This window comes from Eretmochelys imbricata, chromosome 3 (genome assembly GCF_965152235.1).
Source record: "Eretmochelys imbricata isolate rEreImb1 chromosome 3, rEreImb1.hap1, whole genome shotgun sequence".
NCBI lineage: Eukaryota > Metazoa > Chordata > Testudines > Cheloniidae > Eretmochelys > Eretmochelys imbricata.
In genome coordinates, this window is record NC_135574.1 from 86,334,923 (window position 1) to 86,358,882 (window position 23,960).

Sequence of the window (23,960 nt, forward strand, 5' to 3'; positions counted from 1 at the left end):
AAAATCACTAGAAAAGGGTTCCACAAATTCACCTGGAAGTAGAAAGAAATGGGTTCTAATGTTTTTATTGTTCCCAAAAATCCTATGGTCAGCATACTCCCATTTTAGCTGAGCAAAGAATAAATGAGCTCCATGTAAAAGAATCTTGCACACAATTGTTTGCACAGTAAGTTTATTATCTAGCTTTATTCTTTAATGCATATTAGCAATTCTTTTCAAGTTAAACCAAAGATGGTGACCTAGGGCATTTGTATGGTATGGAATGAAGTGATTTAAAGGTCTCTGGAAAGCAACATATTTAAAATCATTTGCTTTTATTCTGTAATCCATCAGCATTTTCATTGACAGCGTAATAGGGCTTGCTTCAAAGATACTATAAGAATTGTAAAACTCATTCTTGTGGTTTAATAAGAGCATTGTACAAATTACATCTCTTTGTTTATTCTTCATATTTTTTGTTTTCATACATAGAAATTTCAAGTGAGTGACCCTAAACATAACTGCTTTATCATATAAAGACCCTGGGTGATATATTTTCATTTCCCCCCAGCATCGGTAATGGAATAGAACATGGTTTCTTTTGCTTGTTTTTTTCCCTTCAGTGCTGTAAAAAAGTTTGCAGTGTTGCTGCTGTGCGGTATCAGGCTGTTGGACATGTGTTGATGCTCACAGCACCACTGACCAGAGCTGCTTTACTGAAACTCACTGGCTTTCCATCAATCACAAAGTTACGAATACAGCCAGTGAAGGAGTTGCGTGTGGTCAGGCTGGACGTTAGAAGGGACTCTGGAAGAATCAAAGAAAAAAGGAGAATTAGAACCAATGATGACAGAAGTACCATTTACAACAATTTTAAATAAAGCTGGCTGAAAACTGGGGAAATGATTTTGAAAATATTTTGAAGTTGTTTCTGTATCGCAGGTTTGAAATTGACCCATTTTCTGTTTCTTGAAGCAGGATACTTTTTACTGAAATTATTAAAAAAAAATCAAAATCATTTCTGAAAAAACTTCTTTTACCAAAACCAGAGTTTTCAGTAAGACCAGTTCCAGTTCTAGCAAAATTCCAAGGGACCAAATCTGGCTCTCTGGTACATACAGGCAATCTCAAATATTTTTATTATGCAGATAGATTTAAAAAGACACAAAATCAGTAAAACAGTTAAACCTTAGAGAAGGTGCCACAAGTACTCCTTTTCTTTTTGCGGATACAGACTAACACGGCTGCTACTCTGAAACCGGTAAAACAGTATTAATCAGTATTAATTAGGGGTCTCAAACTCCATTTACCCTAGGGCCAGTGCCAGTCCTCAAATCCTCCCAGCAGGCCAATAATGTCACTCATGGTGCCCAGAACTCACTCCCCAAAACTCCGCCCCCCACCTGCCTAAGGCTCTGGGAGGGAGTTTGGTGGGGGAGGAGGTCTGGGGTAGGGGATTGGGGTGCAGGCTCGGAAGAGAGTTTGGGTGCTGGGTGCAGGCTCTGAGCTGAGGCATGGGGTGGGGTGCAGGAGGAGGGGGTGGGGTTGTAGGTTCTGGAAGGGAGTTTGGGGGTGGGAGGGGGTGTGTGGGAAGGGGGTGGGGTGCAGGCTCTGGGAAGGGTTCAGGGGGTGTGGTGCTTACCTGTGGCTCCAAGGTGGGGCAGGCCAGGGGGCCTCCATGTGCTGCTGCCCCCCAGACACCGCCCCCGCAGCTTCCCATTGGCCACAGGGGCGCTCAGGGCGGGGCAGCATGTGGAGGCACAGCCCCGCCCCACCCTGGGGCCGCCGGGAGAGGCCGGAAGACACGTGGAGCAAGCAGGCAGACGCCGCTCAGCTCTGCTGCGCTGCCAGGGCCCCAGGCCATTTTAAACGGGGGGAGGAGCGCTCGGGGGTGGCAGATAGGGTCAAGGGAGAGACCCGGCTCTAAAACTGCTGGAGCCCCGCAGGCCACATTGAGGAGGTTGGCAGGTCGCACATGGCCCATGGGCCGTGAGTTTGAGACCCCCGGTATTAATATTAATACTTACCTTTTGTATAGCTCTTTCTATCAATAGATCTCAAAGCGGATTACCAAGGCGGTTAGTATCATTAGCCCCTTTTTATGGATGGGGAACCTGAGACCTAGAGATGTGAGACAACTCGCCCAAATGGCCACTGGCAGAATGGTGTCTAGACACCAGGTATTCTGAGTCCCAGTGCAGTGTTCTATTCACTAGGCCACTCTATGATATATCTTGGGTGTAGTCAGTACAACAAGAAAACTGGAATAAGCCTAATTCTACAGCATGGTTTTGTATGGGACTATCAATCAATCATGGTTTATGAAATGGCCTGATTTAGTAGCATTAGTATTACAGCTGGTCAGAAAGTGGAAAAATATTCCCCTAATTTTTAATCAAAATTTTTTTGGATGGGAGTTTTCTTGAGAGCTAATCAGGCTGCCTAGTACTGTGGTTTAGGCCTTAAATTTGGGCATTGGGTGCCTAAATCCCTTTGTAGATCTGAGTCTAATTTTGTAATTTCTTGTGATATAACTAAATATAACTAAACAAAACAGACACATACGGGTAAATGTGTTATCTGTTTACTATATCTACATTCAGTGTTATGTCTTGTAGTGAAGTTCATTACTGGATACTTCTGTTCCAAGATGATAATAGTATCATGGAGTCAATATGTAAGGTCTCTTTAGTATTTTATAGTTAATGCAGAATTATAAAGTTCTGTTATCACAGGCCAAAACAGCATTCACAATTACCACATTACATATCAGGGTAGTTTTTGTGATGATTGTTTAGAAGTTCTAAGAAAATTTCAGTTTAAAATTGAAGAGTGAGCAAGCTTGTGCACAAAGCTGTGGTTCCTTTCCGACTCATTTCTTCCCCCTCATAGTGTGGGATGAATGAGAGCATCACACTCTCAAACTACTAATCCAAGATAAGGAATATAATAATATAATTGTATTGTTAATGCTATTCTTGATTGACATTCATTGCACAGAGAAATAATGCTCAATGTTACCAAAGAGAAATGCAGATTTTACAGAAAGTGATTTAAAAGTCAAATTACATCCTCTTTTGACTACAGTTTGCATATGAAAGCGCAACAGAGTACTGAATAATGGAAGTAAATATAGTAATCTTGGCCCACACCACACAGATGGTCTGAGTCACAAAGTCACATTAACTGACATCTGTGCATTGGAAATCAACAGTCAGAATAAGAATTTTCATGTCGTATATTCAATGTTCAAGGGAGTTGTTGCTTGGAGGAGTTGGAAGCCTAGCAACGCAAGACCCGGAGACTAAACTATGCGGGAACTAGAATTTCTGTCCCATTGAAAATTTCACATTCCCCCCGTCCACAAAAAGAGTTCATTTCAAATTGGAACAAAAAAAATCAGAAATGCAGGGGTTTTTTTACAGGGCCAGCAAGCCAGCTCTCCAGCTGCCCAGGTGGCTCCCCAAATATCTCCACAGTTGCCTGGAATGTTTAGATTCCATCAAATCAACATTTTCTGATGGAAAACTGTTCTTTCAGAAAATTTTCAACCACCTCTCCTTAAGCTGTCAAATTTGACCAGGACATTAGGTCAGTTCTTCAAAATTTGGGATTATGTGAGGAACACAGAGAGCACAGAGGAAGGGTGATTTTCACTGTCTAGAAGAAAACTAAACATTTCTGTTTCTGTTTTAAACTGTGTTGGCATTTGGGTACAAAGTTATAACAACACCAACAAGTCTTACCTGGCACACCTCCAACAAACACAGGCTCCCTCTGGTCAACTGCTTTTGGATTTAGAGGTCCTACTACATGGTTTACCTCAGAGTCCACATCGAGCTGCACCACATTAGAGGCTCTAATAACTGGAATGCAAAGCAAAATCTTGTCAAAAAGAGCCCTAATTATAAAATATATCATTTATGCTTTGTATGGCATATGAAGATGTCTATCTGATCTGCTGTATGGTATGGGCTAGATTGTCTATGGCCCTTGTGTAAGCCTCCCTTGGCTTACACAGTGCAGGCCCAGGATGCACTACTGTCCTTGGGCATGGACTGCTTCTTCCATGCAAATTTGCTTTGGGGACTGTAGTGGGGCAGCTGCCCCATTCCATGAGATAAAGGGCTGGAACAGGCCAGAGAGGCTGCACAGACCAGCAGCCAATCAGCAAAGGCCTGTGGAGAGCCAGTAAGGGCAAAGGAAGAGGCAGCCAATCAGGGCCGGACTGGGTCCTATATAAAGGCTGCCTAGCAAGGGAGGAGGACTGGCTCCTGAGATAAGGAGATAGATAGCACCTTGGCCAGAGCAGTGCTAGGCAGGCTCGGGGGATCAGAGGAGAGCTCTGGCCCAGTTACCTGCTAGGCTGTGACCCTTGCTAGAAAGGGCTGAGAAGGTGCATGGAGCGAAAGGGCAAGTGGCCCAGGGAAGCTAGGCAGACAAGAGGGGGTGAAGGAGGGCAGAGAGAGGCTGCCGCTAGAGGGTCCCTGTGTCGGGACCCAGAGTAGCGCTGATGGTGGTGAGGGGCTAGACTTCGGGGTTGTGATTGGCCACTGAGGCAGGTTCAAGCTGAAGGACTTTTACCACCCCCCCCCCCGGAAGGGGGTGAGACTGGAGTAGTAGACACTGTCGGAGGGCAGTGTCCTGAAGAAGTGGACACCGCTGAGTGGGGAGTAGGGCGGTTCCCAAATCAGCAGAGCAGACAATGGGCGAGACACCACGTGCAGAGGGTGCTCCGCAGTGGACAAGAGCTAGTTCCCAGAGCAACCGACAGGAGGCGCCAGCGGTGGTGAGTTGTGATCCTGTTACAGGGACCTTTCATCCCAAATGCTGGTGAGTTGAAGGCATGATCCCTACTCCCTCTGCTCTGACCCATGAGAATGGACAACCATGGAGGGAGGATCAGGTTCCACGACCCTTCTCAGTGGTAAGATCCGAGATTTACTCACCTGCAATTCTGTGCCACATGCCATCACAGAGACTTTGTTTTGGTGTAACTGAGGTTGAAAAGTGTCTGATTCCATTATTCAGTTTCACTATAACCTGGAGAAAAACCAATGTAATTCATACTGTAAAATTTTTTCTTTATTCCATGCCCATCATTTCCCTCCCCGCTCCCTTTTTTTCCACCTTGTTGCACTAATGCTAGGTTCCCAATTTTGACTTTTATAAATTTAAAAGTGATTGAACCAATTTCCTTTACACTAATTCTTAAGAGATCTTTAAAATGAACCACATTTTAAGCTTCTAACTTCAGCAGTTTTTGCAACATTTGTGTTCTGAACACAGGGAAAGATTTTTGTTTTGTTTTTTACCCTCAGTTAAAAAAGAATATACCTCAACCAATTTCACTCAGATTTCCAGAACTACAGCCTTATTGATTATTTTTGTATTGCTTAGTACTGCACAAACACTTAGTAAGTGATAGTCTCTGCCCTGAAGAGCCTACAATCTAAACAGAGAAGACAGACAAAGGGTAGGAGAAAAGAAGTATTGTTCTCTCCATTTTATAGACGGGGAATCAAGGCATAGAGAGCTTAAATGAACTGTCTAAGATCACAAAGGACATTTGTGGCAGAGCTAGGAACTGAACCCAATTCTCCTGAGTTCAGTGCCTTAATTACAAGACCATCTTTCCCCATAAAGACTGCAATAGCAGTTGTGGAGCAGCTCTGTCCGTGGCAGAGTGCAAGATTCCTTCTGAGGACTCACAACTCATGCACATACAGCCCATTTACTTGGGCTGTGCAAAGATCCAGAAATTAGCCCTTAGGGTATGTCTACACTGCAAATGGAGGTGTATTTGTAGCTCAGGTAGACATACATGCACTAGTTTTCATCAAGCTAGTACACTAAAATAACAGTATAGCCACAGTGGCATGGGCAGCGGCTCGGGCTAACTTCCTGAGTACATACCTAAGTTCTTGGATGAGATTGTACTTGGGCAGCTAGCCTGAGCAGCTGTGGTCACACTGCTATTTTTAGTGTATTAGCTCAATCAAAGCTAGTGCATGTATGTCTACCTGAGCTGGAAATTACACCTCCATTGGAGTGTAGATGTACACATATAATATTCACAGGTTGGCCACTGAAAATGATTAAAAGAAATCACTCAGCTTTCATTGTAGAGGAAATGCCAGTGATAATTAGGGAACATTTTAATTTTTCTCTGGAGGCTATCAACATAAGAAACTGCAATAAGCCTCCTTCTCTTTTTACTTCCACTTGGCCTTGGCCAAGTTTATGGGCATCACTAGCAAAATCAAATACAAAAGACTTGGGGAAAGGGTCTACTGGCCTAATAAAAATGGTCAGGTGAGCTGATGGTGGTGAACTAAGATGGTTGACTGTTTAAACGTAAGTGAAAAGGGCTGGCCATTCTAGTTTATCTCCTGTAGAAGTGTCTGTCAATAAACGAAACAGAAAGCAATTTTCAAAAAAAAGAGCATTGACTGTGATTAAAGAAAATCACATCAGAAGTATACATCAATTTGCTAAGGGGGTAACTGCATGACCATTTTGATGAGAGGAAGGGATCTATACTTACCTGTGCCTTTCCCTACCCCATCTTATCTGTGACTCCCATCTATATTATATGCATAGTAAAGATCACACTGGACCAGTCATGTACAGATCTATAGGTTAACAGTGCCATGACAGCAACATCATATGCAGCTGCAAAAGGCTCAGAGGTTAATGTCCCCTGTTAATTTATAAAGATCAAAACTTGTTACAGCTCTAGCCTCCATGCCTCAGTTTCCTATCTTAAAAGTGGGAGAAATGATTCTTTCTTCAAACATTTGTCTATTTGGGAGCCTCTCTTAGTGTGTATGTGTATATATATGTGTATATACACCCACACGAGCATTTAGCAGTGTTGGTTGGGGTCTCCAGGTGTTACTGTAATACAAACAACAAGCAATAATAGCAACAACTATTAATCTCAAACCCATTGTTTTCAATTTATCGTTTCCAAAACCCTGGGGGGGAGGGGCTCTGATTATCAGCCCAAGAATCAGGTGGGAGAACCCCTCAACGTGTCTGCTAAAAAAAAGATTAGTACAACTCAGATGTCTCTTTTAACATGCAGTAAATAAAAATGTATTAACTTACCAAGAAAATGAAATCAAGTCACCTTCCTTGTAACTGTTATACATTTTTAATATGCAGATGAAAGCAGCACCAAAGTGTCAGTGTTCCTCTTCCCTTTCATCTGTACATTAAATATTAATTGTTGTTGCCAATAAAGTGATTTGATATTGGCTGATAAATATTTATGTACATTAACAGAAGTATCTGGGTTGTGCTTAACCTCTTCTTATTTAATGGGGTAATATATTTAGGAAAGAAAGATTCAAAGAATAGTGAGTTTGTTAGACAAAAGCTGCATGTAGCATTGAATCCAAGTACACTGGAAAGAACTAGGCATAACAGTTAAGAAAATGTGACCTTCCTTATACCTGTCCTTGTTTCATGTGCATATTCAGGTACTCCCCATTCACACTGTGACAATGCATTAGGATTCCTGAAGTGCTTCGGGGGCGTATTTCAAAAACAACTTCAAATTTCAGGCCTAAACTGAAGGATTCATCTGAAGGGAGAAAAGTGAACAGTTGCACAATGTCATTTCTGTACCCAGATTAATTGTGAAACTGGACATCTACTGTATTGCAGCGTACAGTTCTAATGCTGACTTCTGGTTTTAATATTGTTACAAATATTTTAGTCTTGAAGATCCTTTTTGACAGCAAAAGGGAAAGTAGAAAATTGAGACCTTCTAGGCCATTTTGCTGCCAGGGCATTATGCTCCCCTCATACAGCCTCCTCGTGTAAAATTGTCTTGGAGTGAAATTCTGCAGTTCTAACTCAGGCCATGTCTATACGTACAATCCTGCAGCAGCATAGCTCTACTGATACAACCGTACCTCTGCAGTGTGTCTGGTGAAGACGCTCTATTCCGACAGAAGAGAGCTCTCCCCTTTACATAAACACCCACCTCCACGGGCGGCATAAGCTACGTCTGTGGGAGAAGCTCTTCTGCCAACATAGCGCAGTGCACACGAGTACTTATGTCTGTAACTTATATCACTGAGGGGGGTGGAATATTCAGACCCCCTGAGTGACATACATTTTGCCAGCTTAGGCTGCAGTGTAGACATAGCCTCAGGGAGTGGGAGTTTTGCCTGAGTAGAGAATGCAGGATTCAGTAGCACTAACCCCCTCCTCCAACCCTGTGGCAGTCCATGGAGCAGATCAGAAACAGCCAGCAGTCCCTCCTACTATTCTCTTGAGGTGTTGTGTCCCAGCTTCATCCTCTGCTTGGTCTACTGCCTATTAGGCACAACTTGTCCTAAGATACTTCCAAGAACAGAATACTGTTCCATAGCCTTAAATAACTTAAACTATTTTATTATACATACTGCTAACTTCCTTCATGACATACAGGAAATCTTTTCATATGCCTTTTGAGTTAAGTATTTTGTCACTTAAAAATTCAGGGGCAGATCCTCAGCTGGTGTGGATTGTTTTAGCTCCATTGACTCCAATGAGTCTTTAAGAATTTACACTTCCCCATTATGAGAAGAAATTTGACACTAGTTAACTTGTAAAATATCATTGTTCCTACATACTGACATTCTCCACACCAACATTAGGTAAAGGATATATCGTGTTGTTGAATTGATGTCTCATGACTCCCTGCACAGTGATGATTAAATTAAAAAAAATTCTGCAGCTAGATAGAGATGTGAAGTACAGTAAATACTCCAGTCTTATTATTGGATACGTTTGTTCAGTTACACATTACCAAGAATTACATATCCTCCTTCTGATGAAAAGTATGTTCCTGCTTCTGATGGGCCTTCAAAGCAAGGAGTCACACTGAATGTCTGAGAAGCAGAAGTGATTGATCTTCCGTTGAGCTGTAAATTGCTGAGACAACCATTAAAACTGTAGACTGAGTTAATCTGAGGAAACAAAGTGAGCGATTATTAAGTAAAATGCCACTGGAAGGAAAGCAAGTCTTTTGTCTTTCCCTTTTGATTCAGAGCTCTAGCTGGGGTTGTTTATGAATTCTTGGCCTCTGTTTCTCTATTGCACCATTTGTGCACTAGGTAGGGAAAAGGGAAGCGTGGAGGTATGGGAAGGGACTTTAAACTACCTTTGTGCTCCTTACTCTGGGTCCTGCCTGTTCCCTGGTGTCAGTCAGACCAACCTCAGATAAGAGCTAACTTGTGCTCTCATGGCCTTCTCTGAGCTTTGGAAAACAAAATAGATGGAGCGCAGCAGCAGGGCTCTAGCCACACCCTCTCCCATCTGGGTGAGGACAGGGCTCTACACGCCATGGGTGGCAGAGCTACTACCTTGGTATGTGTACCCAAGGATTCCCCAGGAGGAATCCTGGTTACTTCAGGTTTTGCTTTGTCAAGTTTTTGCTCTTCAGCATCCTCCAATGTGTCTCCAATGTGCAGGGCAGACTCTTGGCCTTCATGTACCTATGTAAAGCTCTCAGGTATCTGAGCCAACACAAGTGAAAATCACTGCCTGCTTAAAACCTTCACAATTGACATGTATATTGGAGACCTTTATTCTTTATTGCTGCGACTAACAATCAACAAAATGTCTTTGTCTTAGCTTTCCCTTAGTAAGGTCTACACCCATCTACACATCCACCACACCCTCCTACCCAAATTATTAAAAGAAGCAAATACAAAAATCCTCAAAGCCAAGCTATTTTATTACCATCTGAGAAGGAAGAAAGTGAAGGAGGGCATGTTATTGATATCTCTAGTTTTTACAGCATTAAGGAGGCTTTCAGATACAATGGTGATGGGGGGGGATAGAGATTATATTAGATTATACAAAACCGACAAATTTGGTTATAATCTATGACATGCTTACAAGAGTTGGCAGGGTTTCGCAGCACACTTGGTCCTTTTGTCACTGAATAGGCTGGGGTGATGCATTTTTGCCAGATTGCACTGCCTGTTCCCTTTTTTTTTGTTTATGAGGAAGCAGATTTGAATAAATGGCAAAACAGTTTCCCTATTCCCTCACCCCTGGAAGCACACCCATTCTTTGTATTGTACGTAGAGTTTATCTTAGGCAAATGGGAATAATTTCTGTGGGAGCCCCTTGTTAAAATGTTAGCAGCCTTCCCTGGTGTAATTCTTCTATTAAGTAGTGCTGTTTTGCTGTGTAACTTCTTTAGAAGGAAAACAAATAAATCCTAATCCTTTTCTGTGGAGAAGCATCTTTGAGCCACTCTGCAGTTTCAAAGCAGCCCTAAAGCCAGTTTAAATAGCCATGTGAGAGGGATCATCCCATTTTAGAGGGATCTTCCAGTGATGCAGAGCTGGCAGAATGATTTCTATGCCATCTTCTCCATTCAGTCTGCATAGTGGGCATGGACAGAGGAAAGGGGTGTGACTGCTACTTCTGTGGTCCTTGGTGATCCTTGACTGACATAATGATAGCTCAGCTGTTTTAGGTTTTGCTGCAGGTCCAGCCCAGTACATCACCAGCCCAGGATCCAGGAACACAGTGGTGGCTTAAACCAACCTTTCACCCCTGCCCCTGATTTGTGCTGTGTGGTCTTCACCTACGCCTGAGGATTGGGGCAAAAAATGTACATTAGTAATTTCAGACATAATGTCTATTTTACCTGGATATTTTTTACAGCTTTTCCTGGAGCCACACCCCCTATATAAAGCGGTCCACTGACTTGCCATGTATTATCAACAGAAGGAAGACTTTCTTCCAATACTCGGAGACCATCAATTATCAAACGGCCAGTATCTTTTTCCCGAACAAATATCACCTTGAAAGGGAGAAAATTTGTTCAGTGACAATTTTAACTATTGAGGCAGATGATAATGAAACTGCTGAGGAAACATCACTGTATAGCAGAAGAAGATGAGAACATGAGATAACAGGATATTAGAGAAGACTGTCTGATTCAAAATTTACAAGTCAGCTGCACACTGGCTGTATTTAAACTGTTAATCTTCTCTGTTGGACAACCGTTTCCTCCAACATATAAGGCTGGTAATGAAACTTTTGTCTTAACATTTTTAAAACAAAATAGAATATTGTATATAGCCAAGATATTTACAGAGACAAGGTGAGTGAGGTAATTTTTTTTTTTTGGGACCTCACCCACCTTGTTTCCCTAATATTCCAGGACCAGCGTGGCTACAACAATGCAAAGAAGATATTTATACACACACACACACATATATACATATATTGTTCACATTTAAGGTGCCCTCCCTGCCCTCCCTGCTCCTCTGTCTCAATACTGCTTCAGATCACACAGCCTTCTCTTCCAGCTCTAAGCCTTTCCAAACCTTGCTTGGCCTCATTGTTCTGATCACCTCTGCCTCTTCCACATGGCTGCATGTATGGAAAACAGCTGGATTACTGTAACTGACTAAACTCCTTAGTCCCCAGTTAATGACTTGCCAAAATACTCAGATCTACATGGTGGATTTTAAAACATTAGCATATAGGCAAGTGTACGTGGTTATGGACAAAGACTGACATCCCAATGGAAATGAGTTGTCAGATCAGAAGATGCTCTACTATGGTTTCCTGACGCATGTATCATCATAACATCGATCACTTTCTTCAACTTACATTGTGCCAAAGCCCGTCATTGTACTTCTCTTGGCTTTTAATCCTTAGTTTCTGATGACCAACATTAAACATAAAAATCAGCCGGCCATGGGCAACAAAAAGGGTGATGAAGTTGTTTTCCTCTTGATCAGAGGCATAAAAGATCATTCCATGGGATGAGTGAGTTTTCAGACTAATGGAGAACTGTGATCTGTCAAATAAAAACATGTCATTTTAGTAACAGAGCAGATGTAAACTGACTGAAGTCACCATGAAGAGACAGGAGAATTGAGATCTGTTCCCTTATGCCAGAGAATGTATTCCTTGTTTATGCAAATTATGTTTTAGATGTATATTCTATATGGTTGTTTGAATAGGAGGCAGAACTGATACCAAGTAGAGGGAAATACATCTCACAAAGAACTAATCTTTTGAAAACTAAATCCTAGGGAGTGAATAAAAAATACAGATCAATCACGAAGTGTATATGCATTTTTTACATGCTGTGACAGAGTGCTGGGCTACAGTAGCTGATCCAGCACTCTGATCCCTGCAAGGTAAATCAGTTGCCCCGCACACACCTGAATATGGGGAACTGTGTCAACTTGATAGATTGAGGCTAGGTGGGAGAGAGTGAAAAGCTAATTACCTCATTAACTCAGAAGGGACCAAGGCACAGGAAGAAAGTATGAAAAGGGGACAAGAAAGAAAAAGAGCTGTAGGCTGGTAGAGCCAAGGCCCCAGGAGGCCTCTCCCCTGCAGGGCTCAGAAGCCTTAGAGTCCCAGGATATTTGTAAAGCTGCTGTACAATCTGCAAAGGTGGTGGATGTGAATTTTATAAATAAATCACTGTGTGTTTCACCTGAAGAAAGTCTCCAAATTGTTTGGTTGGAAAGAGGCCGGAGTGGACTATGCCCTGCCATATCCCCGCAGTATTAAAACAGAAGGTCTAATTGCCACAGTACTTAAAATGTCATCTAGGGCTCCCAATACGGCAAGGTCCGGAGAGTTAGTATAGTGGAGGCATGAGTGTTCACTAGTCCGGTCCTTTATGTTACAGCAGTGGTGGTGCTGAGTTCCTGCACGCTCGCACTTCTCATTTAGTCCAAGGTTTAGCTTGGCACCTCTCAGGATTTTCTGTCAGATTTGTTGAAATGCTTAATATCATATACACTCGCCCACAAGGAAATATTTTAAAATGTCAGTCATGGGTATTTTTAATCAACATTAAAATCATGAAACCTATGACTTCCATGTTAATTTTTTTATTAATACATTAATAAACAAATGCAGCATTAGGGAGGAATAGAAATTGGGTTCTTTTTTGTTATCTGTCTCACATGTACTACACTTTGAACTTCATCAAGGTTACAATAGTTGTTTGTAAAATACTGTATTGAAGCAAAACAAATTCAATGGTTTCATTGTGATTCAGTAAATGCCATTCTTCCCTCTGAGCCAGTGCTACAGTATGTTTAGGGGCCACTGTGTTGTTGAATCTGATGGTTTTTGCATAAACGTTAAACCAAGATTCTGATCCTTTGTGTTCAATAGACTATCATATGGCACTTTCTGTGAGAGTATGAGCATTAAATATCCTTGTTATGCAGACCGAATGAACCATACGTAGGGAATTACCTTCATTACCTACAATTCCACTGCCATTTGAATAGGACATGGTATCCTTTGCTTCATGTCCTAATCCACTTTGCAGTGCTGCTAGACAGCTGCCATGTTCCACCCAAGAGGTGACTGTACTTCAGTGGCTGGGGAAGTGATTGGTATATAAATATGTTCATTTCAGGCCATGCAGTTCTCCCTGATGTCATTATTGCTTATGTGTGCAAAGAGAGTTTGATATTGCCTGTGGTTGGATGTGTGCTTTTGGAGGGATTCGTTACGTAAATATATGATATTGTAATAGTATTAATACTGAGTCAAATCCTGCATTTCTTACTCAGGCTAGGCTCCCATAGAAGTAAATGGGCATTTTTGCTGAATATTGATTGAGTCAGGACTGCAGGCTTTGGCCTGTGTCTTTTTGCATTGTGATATGGGAGGGATGTAGCTGGCTTGCTCAGAGGTTTAATATATTATTATTAGCAGTATTATTGCACTAGCATCCAAATTGCAATAAGTGCCATACAAGCAGCTAGGGAGGCACAATTTCTCAAGACACAAAGCAGATGAAGAGCCCATGACAGGGATACAGCATATAAGCACAATAACAAAGGTAATGGCAGCAAACACATCTTGTTAGTTCAAAGTTCTTTGTTTGTTTCCATGGCTCTTTTCCCTGAGAGTAAATTGTTTTTATTTCTCAGGTCACTATGTGATGCTTTACCTGTCACTGAAATTCTTTGGTATGTGGTCAAACTCTTGCCGGCTGTTTGCTATTCCTCCAAACTGGTTTGCATGTTCAATTGCCGTGGGGTTCTTGGACAACTGGCAGTCAGGGTCTCTTTGCACACTCATTTCTTGATCTAAATTTTTGAGGCCAGTTGCCTTTGAAGTTCTTTCTTTTTCTCTTCCCACCTTCATACAAAGAAAGCCATTACATAAGTGTTTAAAGTGGGTGTGCATATGATGAGCAGCGACAATACTGTTACAATATAATATTACCAATACTGGCAGGTGATATTTTGCATTGCTTATAAAAATATCTGGAGTTGTTCCAAATCTAATCAATATAGCTGTCCCCAAACAATTCTATTGTATTTAATTTTCAGCTCCATGCCCACCACTGATGCAGAGAAACACAGAATTTCTAACTGCTTAGCCAACATATAATGGCAATTCAGTTCTTATGAATTTGCCTGAGCCCATTGTGGTGGTCTTCCCTCCCTTTTAAGGATGTGAGCTCTGCTGCAATTCAGCATAGCATAGCACAGGGACCTACAACCTTTGAGGCCTGTCAGTGAAAGCCACTGGTGGTCCGGGATGGTTTGTTTACCTGCAGCATCCACAGGTTTGGCCGATCGCAGCTCCTACTGGCCAATGGGAGCCGCGGGAAGCAGTGCGGGCCGAGGGATACTGGATTAAGGTTGACACTCATTTACACCAATGCAAGTTGACTATACTTAATGGAGTTGCATGGATGTAGCTGAGAGCAAAAATTAGCTCACTGCTTTAAGACTAAAGATGAAACAGAAGGGGGAACGTTCTGTCACACTTTTTAGGAGACCTCAAATTTTGTTTTTCAATTCTACTAATGAGGAAAGAATGATATGACTGTTTCCTGAAGCTGTGGCAAATGCAGCCCTGTAAGTGTCCAGCAATAGAAAAAAGAAAAGGAGTACTTGTGGCACCTTAGAGACTAACAAATTTATTTGAGCATAAGCTTTGTTGAGCTACAGCTCGCTTCATCAGATACATTCAGTGGAAAATACAGTGGCGAGATTTATATACACAGAGAACATGAAACAATGGGTGTTACCATACAGACTGTAAGGAGAGTGATCACTTAAGGTGAGCTATTACCAGTGGGGGCGAGGGGGACCTTTTGTAGTGATAATCAAGGTGGGCCATTTCCAGCAGTTAACAAGAACGTCTGAGGAACAGTGGGGGTGGGGGAAATAAACATGGGGAAATAGTTTTACTTTGTGTAATGACCCATCCACCCCCAGTCTCTATTCAAGCCTAAGTTAATTGTATCCAGTTTGCAAATTAATTCCAATTCAGCAGTCTCATGTTGGAGTCTGGTTTTGAAGTTTTTTTGTTGAAGAATTGCAACTTTTAGGTCTGTAATTGAGTGACCAAAGAGATTGAAGTGTTCTCCAACTGGTTTTTGAATGTTATAATTCTTGACATCTGATTTGTGTCCATTTATTCTTTTACGTAGAGACTGTCCAGTTTGGCGAATGTACATGGCAGAGGGGCATTGCTGGCACATGATGGCATATATCACATTGGTAGATGTGCAGGTGAACGAGCCTCTGATAGTGTGGCTGATGTGATTAGGCCCTATGATGGTGTCCCCAACAGAAAAGTTACAGTGGATTGTCCTTTTACTTTTGTTATAAAATCAAACCCCCCTCCCCCAAAGCCTAACAACCCCAAACAAAAACTAGCAAATTATACAACTGACACCCTTTTTGATCCTTTGGCTAAGAGATCAAGTGTAGTATCTGATAAGTTCTTGTTGGGAGAACTTGCAGAGGGTTGGATTTGATATGTTCTTTCCCATCTATAACTACTATAATACTATGATGCTCTGACTTTTACTACATCTTTCTGTATATCTCCTTTCCCCAGATAAACGATTGGGTTAGGCATAAAGAAATCATTTTCATTAGCAGGTAAAAGCATCAGTAGCTGGTAGAGCATTTTAAAAGTCTCTTTTAAAAATGGGTGAAACTATAATGAAAAAAGTCTTTGATGAATCTTGGAATCTGCAAAATGAGATCATCTGTTTGAAATTATGAAATATTCAAAGGGGCCATGTCCCATCCTCGAAATATTCAAATATTCATGTCCCATCCTCTGTTGTTTTTCAGATGTGTCTTGGAACCACAAAAAATCTGGCCAGCCTAGGATCATGAGGCAGTATATGTGGACTTTGGCAAACTGTAAATTGATTTCAGAGTAGTCACAAGTCAGACAGTTCTAACCTTTTTATTATGGCTTCCTTTGGCTTTTGAAGAGTTCTTTCCTTTCTTATGGAGAAGGGCAACTGGAGGTGAGTCAACAGGGCATCCATAAAGAGAAGTTTGCACTTTCTCAGGGTACCGCTGGAAATCTTCCACTTCAACCTCTCGATCCAACCTGTGTTTCAAAGAGGGGATAATGTGAAGAATAACTGACTGAGGTGTAGCAAAAATAGCTTTTTAAAAATAGAATGGAAAAATAATTAATGTATCCAAATTAAGCTAGTATAAAATATATAATTTTTTCACTTATCACCAGGACAACCACAGAGATCTTCTTCTTGTGTAGAGAGTTGTCACTTTGGATGGGCTATTACCAGCAGGAGAGTGAGTTTGTGTGTGGGGGGGTGGAGGGTGAGAAAACCTGGATTTGTGCTGGAAATGGCCCAACTTGATGATCACTTTAGATAAGCTATTACCAGCAGGACAGTGGGGTGGGAGGAGGTATTGTTTTATGATCTCTGTGTGTATATAAAGTCTGCTGAAGTTTACACGGTATGCATCCGATGAAGTGAGCTGTAGCTCACGAAAGCTCATGCTCAAATAAATTGGTTAGTCTCTAAGGTGCCACAAGTACTCCTTTTCTTATTATAAGTGAAATTTTAGAGAGCTCTGTTACTTCAAATCATGGGGAAAAAGTTGGGCTCATTGTGTGTATATATAACATTTTTGCCCAGAATAAGGGGAGTGGATAGTTGTGCTGACCCAGAAGCAGACTGACCTTGCTCCATTGGGGTTCAATCTGGAAGGACCAATTCTGCTCTGCACATTGCCCAGGTGAGTTGCCTGACGTGCATCGGGGAATGGAGATAAAGTTCTACCTCTTCCTACCAGTGCAAGAGGAGGCGTAACTGTTCTGTTCTGTCCCCTCCTTGGACTGTGACCTGCGGTGGGTGGCTAGTGCAGGGCAAAAGGCAATCTGGACTGATACACCCATCAGTCCAATTTCCCTGTATGAATCACCGTCTTGATAATCTGATATTTGGAAAATAAATCTGACTACATTTAAGTTCATAGTTACTAGAGCGTGGGTGCACACACACAAAACACTCTCCCAGCTGGCATTAGTTGGTATCCTTCTTGGCAGTCTCAGCAGAGGGGATGAACAACCCTCTCACCCACACACAGATGGTCCTTCAAGGCTAGCACAGTGGTGGGACAATATGTGCAGTTTGCTCAGCATCTGCCTGTCTTATATCTATGCTGTTCATAAACAAAGGATTTCAGTCTGCAGGACTCTCAATCTGGCACCATTAACCAGCAATACATTTCAGAAAAAAAACTGAAATAGGAACATTTTAGAAAATGATTTAGATCCACCATGCCTAACCATTTCAACAAGACCAAACTCCCAGCTTGGAGGCTTTGTGAGACACTGTCATATCCTTTTATTACAAAGGCAGAGCTGTAAATTATATTATACAAATGTAAATTATTCTGCAAATTACACATTGCACCAAAGTAATTAGCAAGTATGGTAATGGCTGATTTACCTCAATAGTTATTTCCACTTCAACAGGTTTTTAATGTAGAAGGGCAGTTCTGAGGCATTTCATAGTAAATTAAAGAAAAAGGTGTTTGTATACATTGGGTAACTCCACGAAATAAGGTAAAATATTTCATCGTGAAAATAATCAGTTCTCGTTGGTATTTATTTTCTATGCTGTCAGACACAGACTGTTTGATGTGTACTGTTGTGGATGTTACCTACCTGATGAAGTAGGCGTTGCTTATACACCCAGTGAAATTGGCATATTGAGTACTGATGGGAGAGCCACCAAAGTAGAACTTCTTGGCACTTGCAGGCTTTTGCTCTGTTTTGTCTCTAGCTGGATTCTTTTTGCTATGTTTTTTGTCATCTACTATCAGCTCGTATCTGCAAAGAGAAATATTCCTTTTCACAAACTGATTTTGAAAGAGCTTATTCAGAGTTATTACACAGTGTGTTATGCATGCCAGTGTTCCCATAATGCTGAACTCAGCGTCTGATTCCCTAAATAGCAATATCAGAAGACAACCTATTTCCTTCCAGCTATGCAATAAATGGCGGTGGAATTAGCCAGCGTGGTATCTTGGAGTCCAATGACCAAAAGCTCCAGTGAGATCTTTGAGATACTCCAGATATTCAGAAAGCCACAGTACACTATGGCTAAGACTAAATAAACTAATTGATCTCAAGTGAAAGGATGGAACAGTATATGGAAAAGTGAGATACCATACACACACCATATCACTTTGGTGTTTAAGATGATATTGTATTGCTTCAGCGTAATCAAATCTCATTCTGCAGCATGAAAACTAATTGCAGCAGAAGTCAGGAAAGATTTCACCTCTCTAATGCCAGACTGCCTATATTTGGAGCTTCTGATTCAGGCTAGGAAGGGTTAAATATTTATTGGTAAATGTCAATAAGTATTGATTTCACCATACACAGACAGACCGACTTAAAAATGTTTCCATCTGTAATAATTGAAATTTACAGATAGACAAAGTAAGAAGAATGCAGCTTGAGAACTTATTAGAATTTGGTTTAAGGCTTTTTACTTTGTATATTTTGATATGATGTTGACAATTTGTGTTTCAGTGGTTATAAAACTTTAACTTTTTGAATCTCAGTGTTGACTATCATTAAACAATTGTTGACTGAGCCCGCCATAGTCTGACCCTCCATAATTTTCCACAACTGTGAACATTTAAATTGATAAAAATAAAAAGGTGCTTAAAATAAACATTGATATTATGTTAAAATTATAAAAAAATCATCAAATTCTGCCAATTCTAGATATTGATCAATATCAAAAGAAGAATACTAGATCAAACAGATCTAGGTTCTGATCTGGCATGACAGATCCTGAGGTCAAAATGCTCACTGTAGTATGTCAGTCCTCATGATGACTATTTCAGGGCTAAAGTTTCAAAATGTGACCTGTGCTCACACGTAATTTCGAGAACAATTTTTCTTAAATGCCGTAATAAATTACAGAGATCACACATGAAAACCTCCATTTAATGCACAAAAACTGTGCAGGTGAGAGCACAAAGTATGTGTGCAACGATTTCCTCTCACAGAGTTGCATATGCACATATGAAGACCAGGAGGAAGATTTTTGGATAATTTGGCTTTCAAATTACAAAAGATTATTATTATTTTTTTTTAATACTTAAAGTACAATGATGAAATAAAACCTTCAGGGAAAATGTTTCAAGTTTTATAAAAAGTGGATGTGTAGACTCACTCACTGCTGTCAGGAATCCAGCATATTTTTGTCAATGCTAAAAATATGAACTTGTTTCCCCATATACTGTATAATGACTTTTTTGCATAAAGATACCTTGGTTAATTTAAGTTTCTACTTTGTTTTAACTAAGCAAAGCAATCACCCCTTCTTTAGAATTAATCACATCAGTTTTATTAAGGTGCTTTTACAGGTGAGTACAAAAAAAGTCAATAAAATTTACAAGAATATTTTTTTCAGAATCTTAGTGAAAAGACCCATCTCCAGGCCATGATTCAGCCATTTGGATTTTGGGCTTGTGTTTTTTAACTAAAGAAGTGATAATCCCTTGAAATAGGACATGCTGTGAGAAAAGCTCCTAAAGTAGGGGCTTTGCAATCGCAACATTAAAAGACATTATGTACATAAAAGAGCTACATATCATACACTATATGTGGTAGAATCAAAGATATTGAACAGCTTTACCTTTCCTGTGAGACAGAGGTAATGATAAAATGGGTTTTGCCATCATTGTAGCGTGTCTCTTTTGACTGAACTTCAGTTCCCATAGCATTTAAAACCACAGCACCATGATTCATAGAGATGGAGAACATATCTGGCTGAAACACAAAGAAAAACTTGTTTCAGGAGCAGGTTTAATACAAAAAGCTTTAAAAGTTACATGAGTTTTCCTTTAATATTTATTTTTCCTTTTTGCTAGTTAGCGATGTGTATTATTGCAATTCCCCCCTGGGTTTTAAGTGTGTGCAGAGCATGGCCGGTGAGAAGTGAGACATTCTTTTTATATTGTCACCCTTTAAACCACAATACTCTGAGGTCTGGTACCTGATTATTTCCCCCTTATCTATCACACAGGCTCCATCAGTTTAGCAATTTATGGTGTTTACATTCAATTTGTGATTCTGGGTTTCTTTTTTACAGAATATCTGATACTTCAGGCTAGCCACTGTGGTGAGCCCAGCATATTTATGTTCCTTTTCCCCCAATCAGACTGCAAATATGAACTTTGCTTAAGCCCATTTCTTAATTCACAATTGTCTAGAGACATAATTTACTCTGGGAGTGAGGCATTTGGGACTGCAGCCCCAAACAGCAGGAATAATTTATCTATTCCACTGAAACAGGCATCCGTACTATTTGGTTTTTAAGGTTCATACAGTCTGCTCTTGGGAGAAGCTAAGTATCTGAACTCCTATTGGAGAAGAGGGTACTTAACATCTCACAAGATTAGGGTCTTAATCCTTTGAGCCAAAATCAGAAGTGATGGGTAAGAAAGTGTTGGTTAGCCTGGCTGACTGCAAGGGAGTCTTTCTTAGAACTACTTATGCGCACTTATCAACTTGTAAGCGAGTTTAAGCCCCATGCTTCCTTCCATTGCACACTGCAGAGGGAGCAGTTAGAGCAGCTTGGCTGCTCATGACTGCAAGGGGCCTTTTCAAAACTGCTCCTTCTCACCACACAGGCATCCTATGGTGGGGGATGGGATAGGGAGTCTACACCTGCTGGGGATGAAGCCAACTTTTTGGCCGATTTGTGTCACCTGAGGAGGGGTCAGACTATAGCCCCACCAATTTAAACTCAAGGAGTTCTCTACTTCATCTTCCCTTGCATGTGTTTTTCCCGGGGAAGGAAATATTGCCATTATTATTACTATTATTTATACTGTGGTAGGACCTATGTGCTCAAATCAGGATTGCAGCCCTGTTGTGCTAGACACAGCACAATCCGCATTTGTACTGTACGCACTGTGTTGAGAACTGTTATATGCAAACGATCAAATCCTGCAATCTTTAGTTAGGCAAAAATCCCATTGATGTCAGTGGGAGTTTGCCCAAATAAAACATTGAAGGATTTGGTCCACTGGGTGTAGAATATGAAAATTAGCTCATCAACCGGTATTTCTAAATCGTGGATTATTTTTTGGTTTTAAGAAACGAAGCAGGAAATGATCATGAAATTCTCCATAATGCCAGTATGTTTAAAAAAAAAGAAAAAAAGCATACTCACTCCTTCAGCATAATGGAATAGCAGCCCATTGGGCTGCAAAGTCCGGAAGTTGAAGCCGCCTTCAAACTCAAAGAGTGACATTTTTTGGCTGGAGGAAATGTAGCTCTCTCCATTGAAATATGCTCTGCGGGACATCTGCATGCCAAGTTAACAAAGTCACAAGTGTGCTATAGGAAGTATTTTTAACAATAATAAACAACAGAAATGGAAGCCTCCCTTTTTCACCAGATTCAGGTGGGCCAATTTTCATATGAAAAATTCAGACTTGTCCCCTAGGTTTAAACTGATTTAAATGGAGTGGTATGTTGTGAAAACATTAAGAAAGTAAGAACATAAGAGCAGCCACACTGGGTCAGACCAAAGGTCCATCTAGCCCAGCATCCTGTCTTCCAGTAGTAGCCAATGCCAGATGATTCAGAGGGAATGAACAGAACAGGCAATCATTGAGTGATCCATCCCCTTTTGTCCACTCCCAGCTTCTGGAAGTCAGAGGCTACGGACTCTCAGAGCTTGGGGTTGCATCCCTGACCACCTTGGCTAATAGCCATTGAAGGACCTATCCTCCATGAACTTAGCAAGCTTTTTTTTAACCTCGTTATAGTTTTGGCTTTCACAACATCCCCAGGCCACAAGTTCCACAGACTGACTGTGCGTTGTTTGAAGAAGTACTTCCTTTTTTTCCCTTTTTTTTTTTTAAAAAAAAACCTGCTGCCTGTTAATTTCATTGGCTGAAATCAACCCCATCCGTTGTTTGAACGGGTAAATAACACTTTCTTATTCACTTTCTCTAAGCCATTCATTATTCTATAGACTTTTATCGTATTGTCCCTTAGTCATCTCTTTTCCAAGCTCAAAAGTCCCAGTCTTTTTAATCTCTCTTCATACAGAAGCTGTTCCATATCTTAGTCATTTTTGTTGCCCTGTCCTGTAACTTTTCCAATTCTAATATATCTTTTTTTGAGATGGGGGCAATGAGAACTGCATACAGTATTCCAGGTGTGGCTGTACCATGGATTTATATAGCGGCATTATGATATTTACTGTCTTATTAGCTGTCCCTTTCCTATTGGTTTCGAACATTCTCTTCGATTTTTTTTTTAAACTATGTAAGTCAAATTGTTCTCTATTTCTTTAGAGACTAAGGGCCTCATTCAAAGCCCACTGAACTCAGGGGAAGTAAAGGTCCTAAACTGAATGAATCCCTGAATAAACACAGAAAGAAAAGGAGGACTTGTGGCACCTTAGAGACTAACAAATTTATTTGAGCATAAGCTTTCGTGAGCTACAGCTCACTTCATCGGGTGCCTGAAGTGAGCTTGTAGCTCATGAAAGCTTATGCTCAAATAAATTTGTTAGTCTCTAAGGTGCCACAAATCCTCCTTTTCTTTTTGCGGATACAGACTAACATGGCTGCTACTCTGAAACCTGAATAAACACAGGGATTTCCCCCCTTGCCTACATTCCCTGCCCCATGAAGACTCTGTATCAATGTTTCTCAGTGAAAATATGAAAATAAATACTGACAAGAGTATGTTACAAAGCTATAGGTTCCCCCCTACTTAGTTGATATCCACTCGAATTCTGTAATGAGTTCTACAAACACAGATTTCTGCTCTGGCACGAAGTCCTACTGATTTCAATGGGGCTTTGCATGGGTGCAGATATACACTTGAAGGATCATGTACATTATCTAGATTTACCAGGTTTCTATTATATTGAACAGAATGATTCACGATGGAGGGTCATTTGTACTAATGCCATCCCATTAAGTTTGATGGGGTTGTAGTTGTATTGGTGACAGCAACGGGAAAACTGACCCAGAGGTTCCAAGGACAATTTTTTCTTCTTTGGAGTTTTCATATGGACCTCTGAGTGGTTTTCTGACCAGAAAATGCTTTGACATTTTTGTCTGTTCATATTGGTTGTAATGCACAAATTGAAATGGCTGCCATGTGGCATCATACATTTCAAACTTGGTTGCCACTCTGCTTACTGAAACAATCCAACAATAAGAAGAAAAGCCACAGAGAGGAAAAGTCTCTTTATCCACAATACCCTTTCATTTTTCTCCATGAACAGGATCAGCCTAGAAATATTTGTCCATCTGTCAATACTCCTGGGGAAGTAGTACCATAGATGGGTTAGCATTCTGTTGTTTTTCACATTTGCCTTCTGTACTCCTCTTCTGTTAAGCACTCCCTTTCTAAGAATATATTCTCTTTACTTCAGAAAACAAAAATGGAATAAAGTGGGACTATCTGCCCTCAGAATACAGTACATTACGTATTACAGACTGAATCCTGACGTCACAACTTTTGAAATATCAGACAAAACACGATTATTTTGTACTGCAATTCAGCATAAAAGTTAGGAATCATTTCAGTATGCAATTAAAAAAAAATCAAAATCAATGAGTTAAGTATAGTTCCTGGGTTGCAGATTTCTCCTTCCCATTATTTGGAATTAATGGTCAAGT

At 40.8% G+C, this 23,960-nt stretch overlaps 1 protein-coding gene across 1 annotated transcript in view; it reads right to left on the minus strand.

Moving 5' to 3' along the window:
• Window positions 1-259: 259 nt before the first annotated feature.
• LAMA4 (laminin subunit alpha 4) overlaps window positions 260-23,960 on the minus strand; it is a 150,142-nt gene continuing 126,441 nt past the window's right edge. The window contains exons 27-38 of the mRNA XM_077811707.1: window positions 21,485-21,619; window positions 19,943-20,076; window positions 17,953-18,117; window positions 16,206-16,359; window positions 13,940-14,130; window positions 11,617-11,806; window positions 10,643-10,798; window positions 8,786-8,945; window positions 7,440-7,570; window positions 4,929-5,022; window positions 3,726-3,845; window positions 260-786 (exon numbers count right to left, since the gene is read on the minus strand). Of these exons, the coding sequence (XP_077667833.1) occupies window positions 641-786; window positions 3,726-3,845; window positions 4,929-5,022; window positions 7,440-7,570; window positions 8,786-8,945; window positions 10,643-10,798; window positions 11,617-11,806; window positions 13,940-14,130; window positions 16,206-16,359; window positions 17,953-18,117; window positions 19,943-20,076; window positions 21,485-21,619 (1,776 nt within the window). The 3' untranslated portion in view covers window positions 260-640. The remainder of the gene's footprint in view (window positions 787-3,725; window positions 3,846-4,928; window positions 5,023-7,439; window positions 7,571-8,785; window positions 8,946-10,642; window positions 10,799-11,616; window positions 11,807-13,939; window positions 14,131-16,205; window positions 16,360-17,952; window positions 18,118-19,942; window positions 20,077-21,484; window positions 21,620-23,960) is intronic.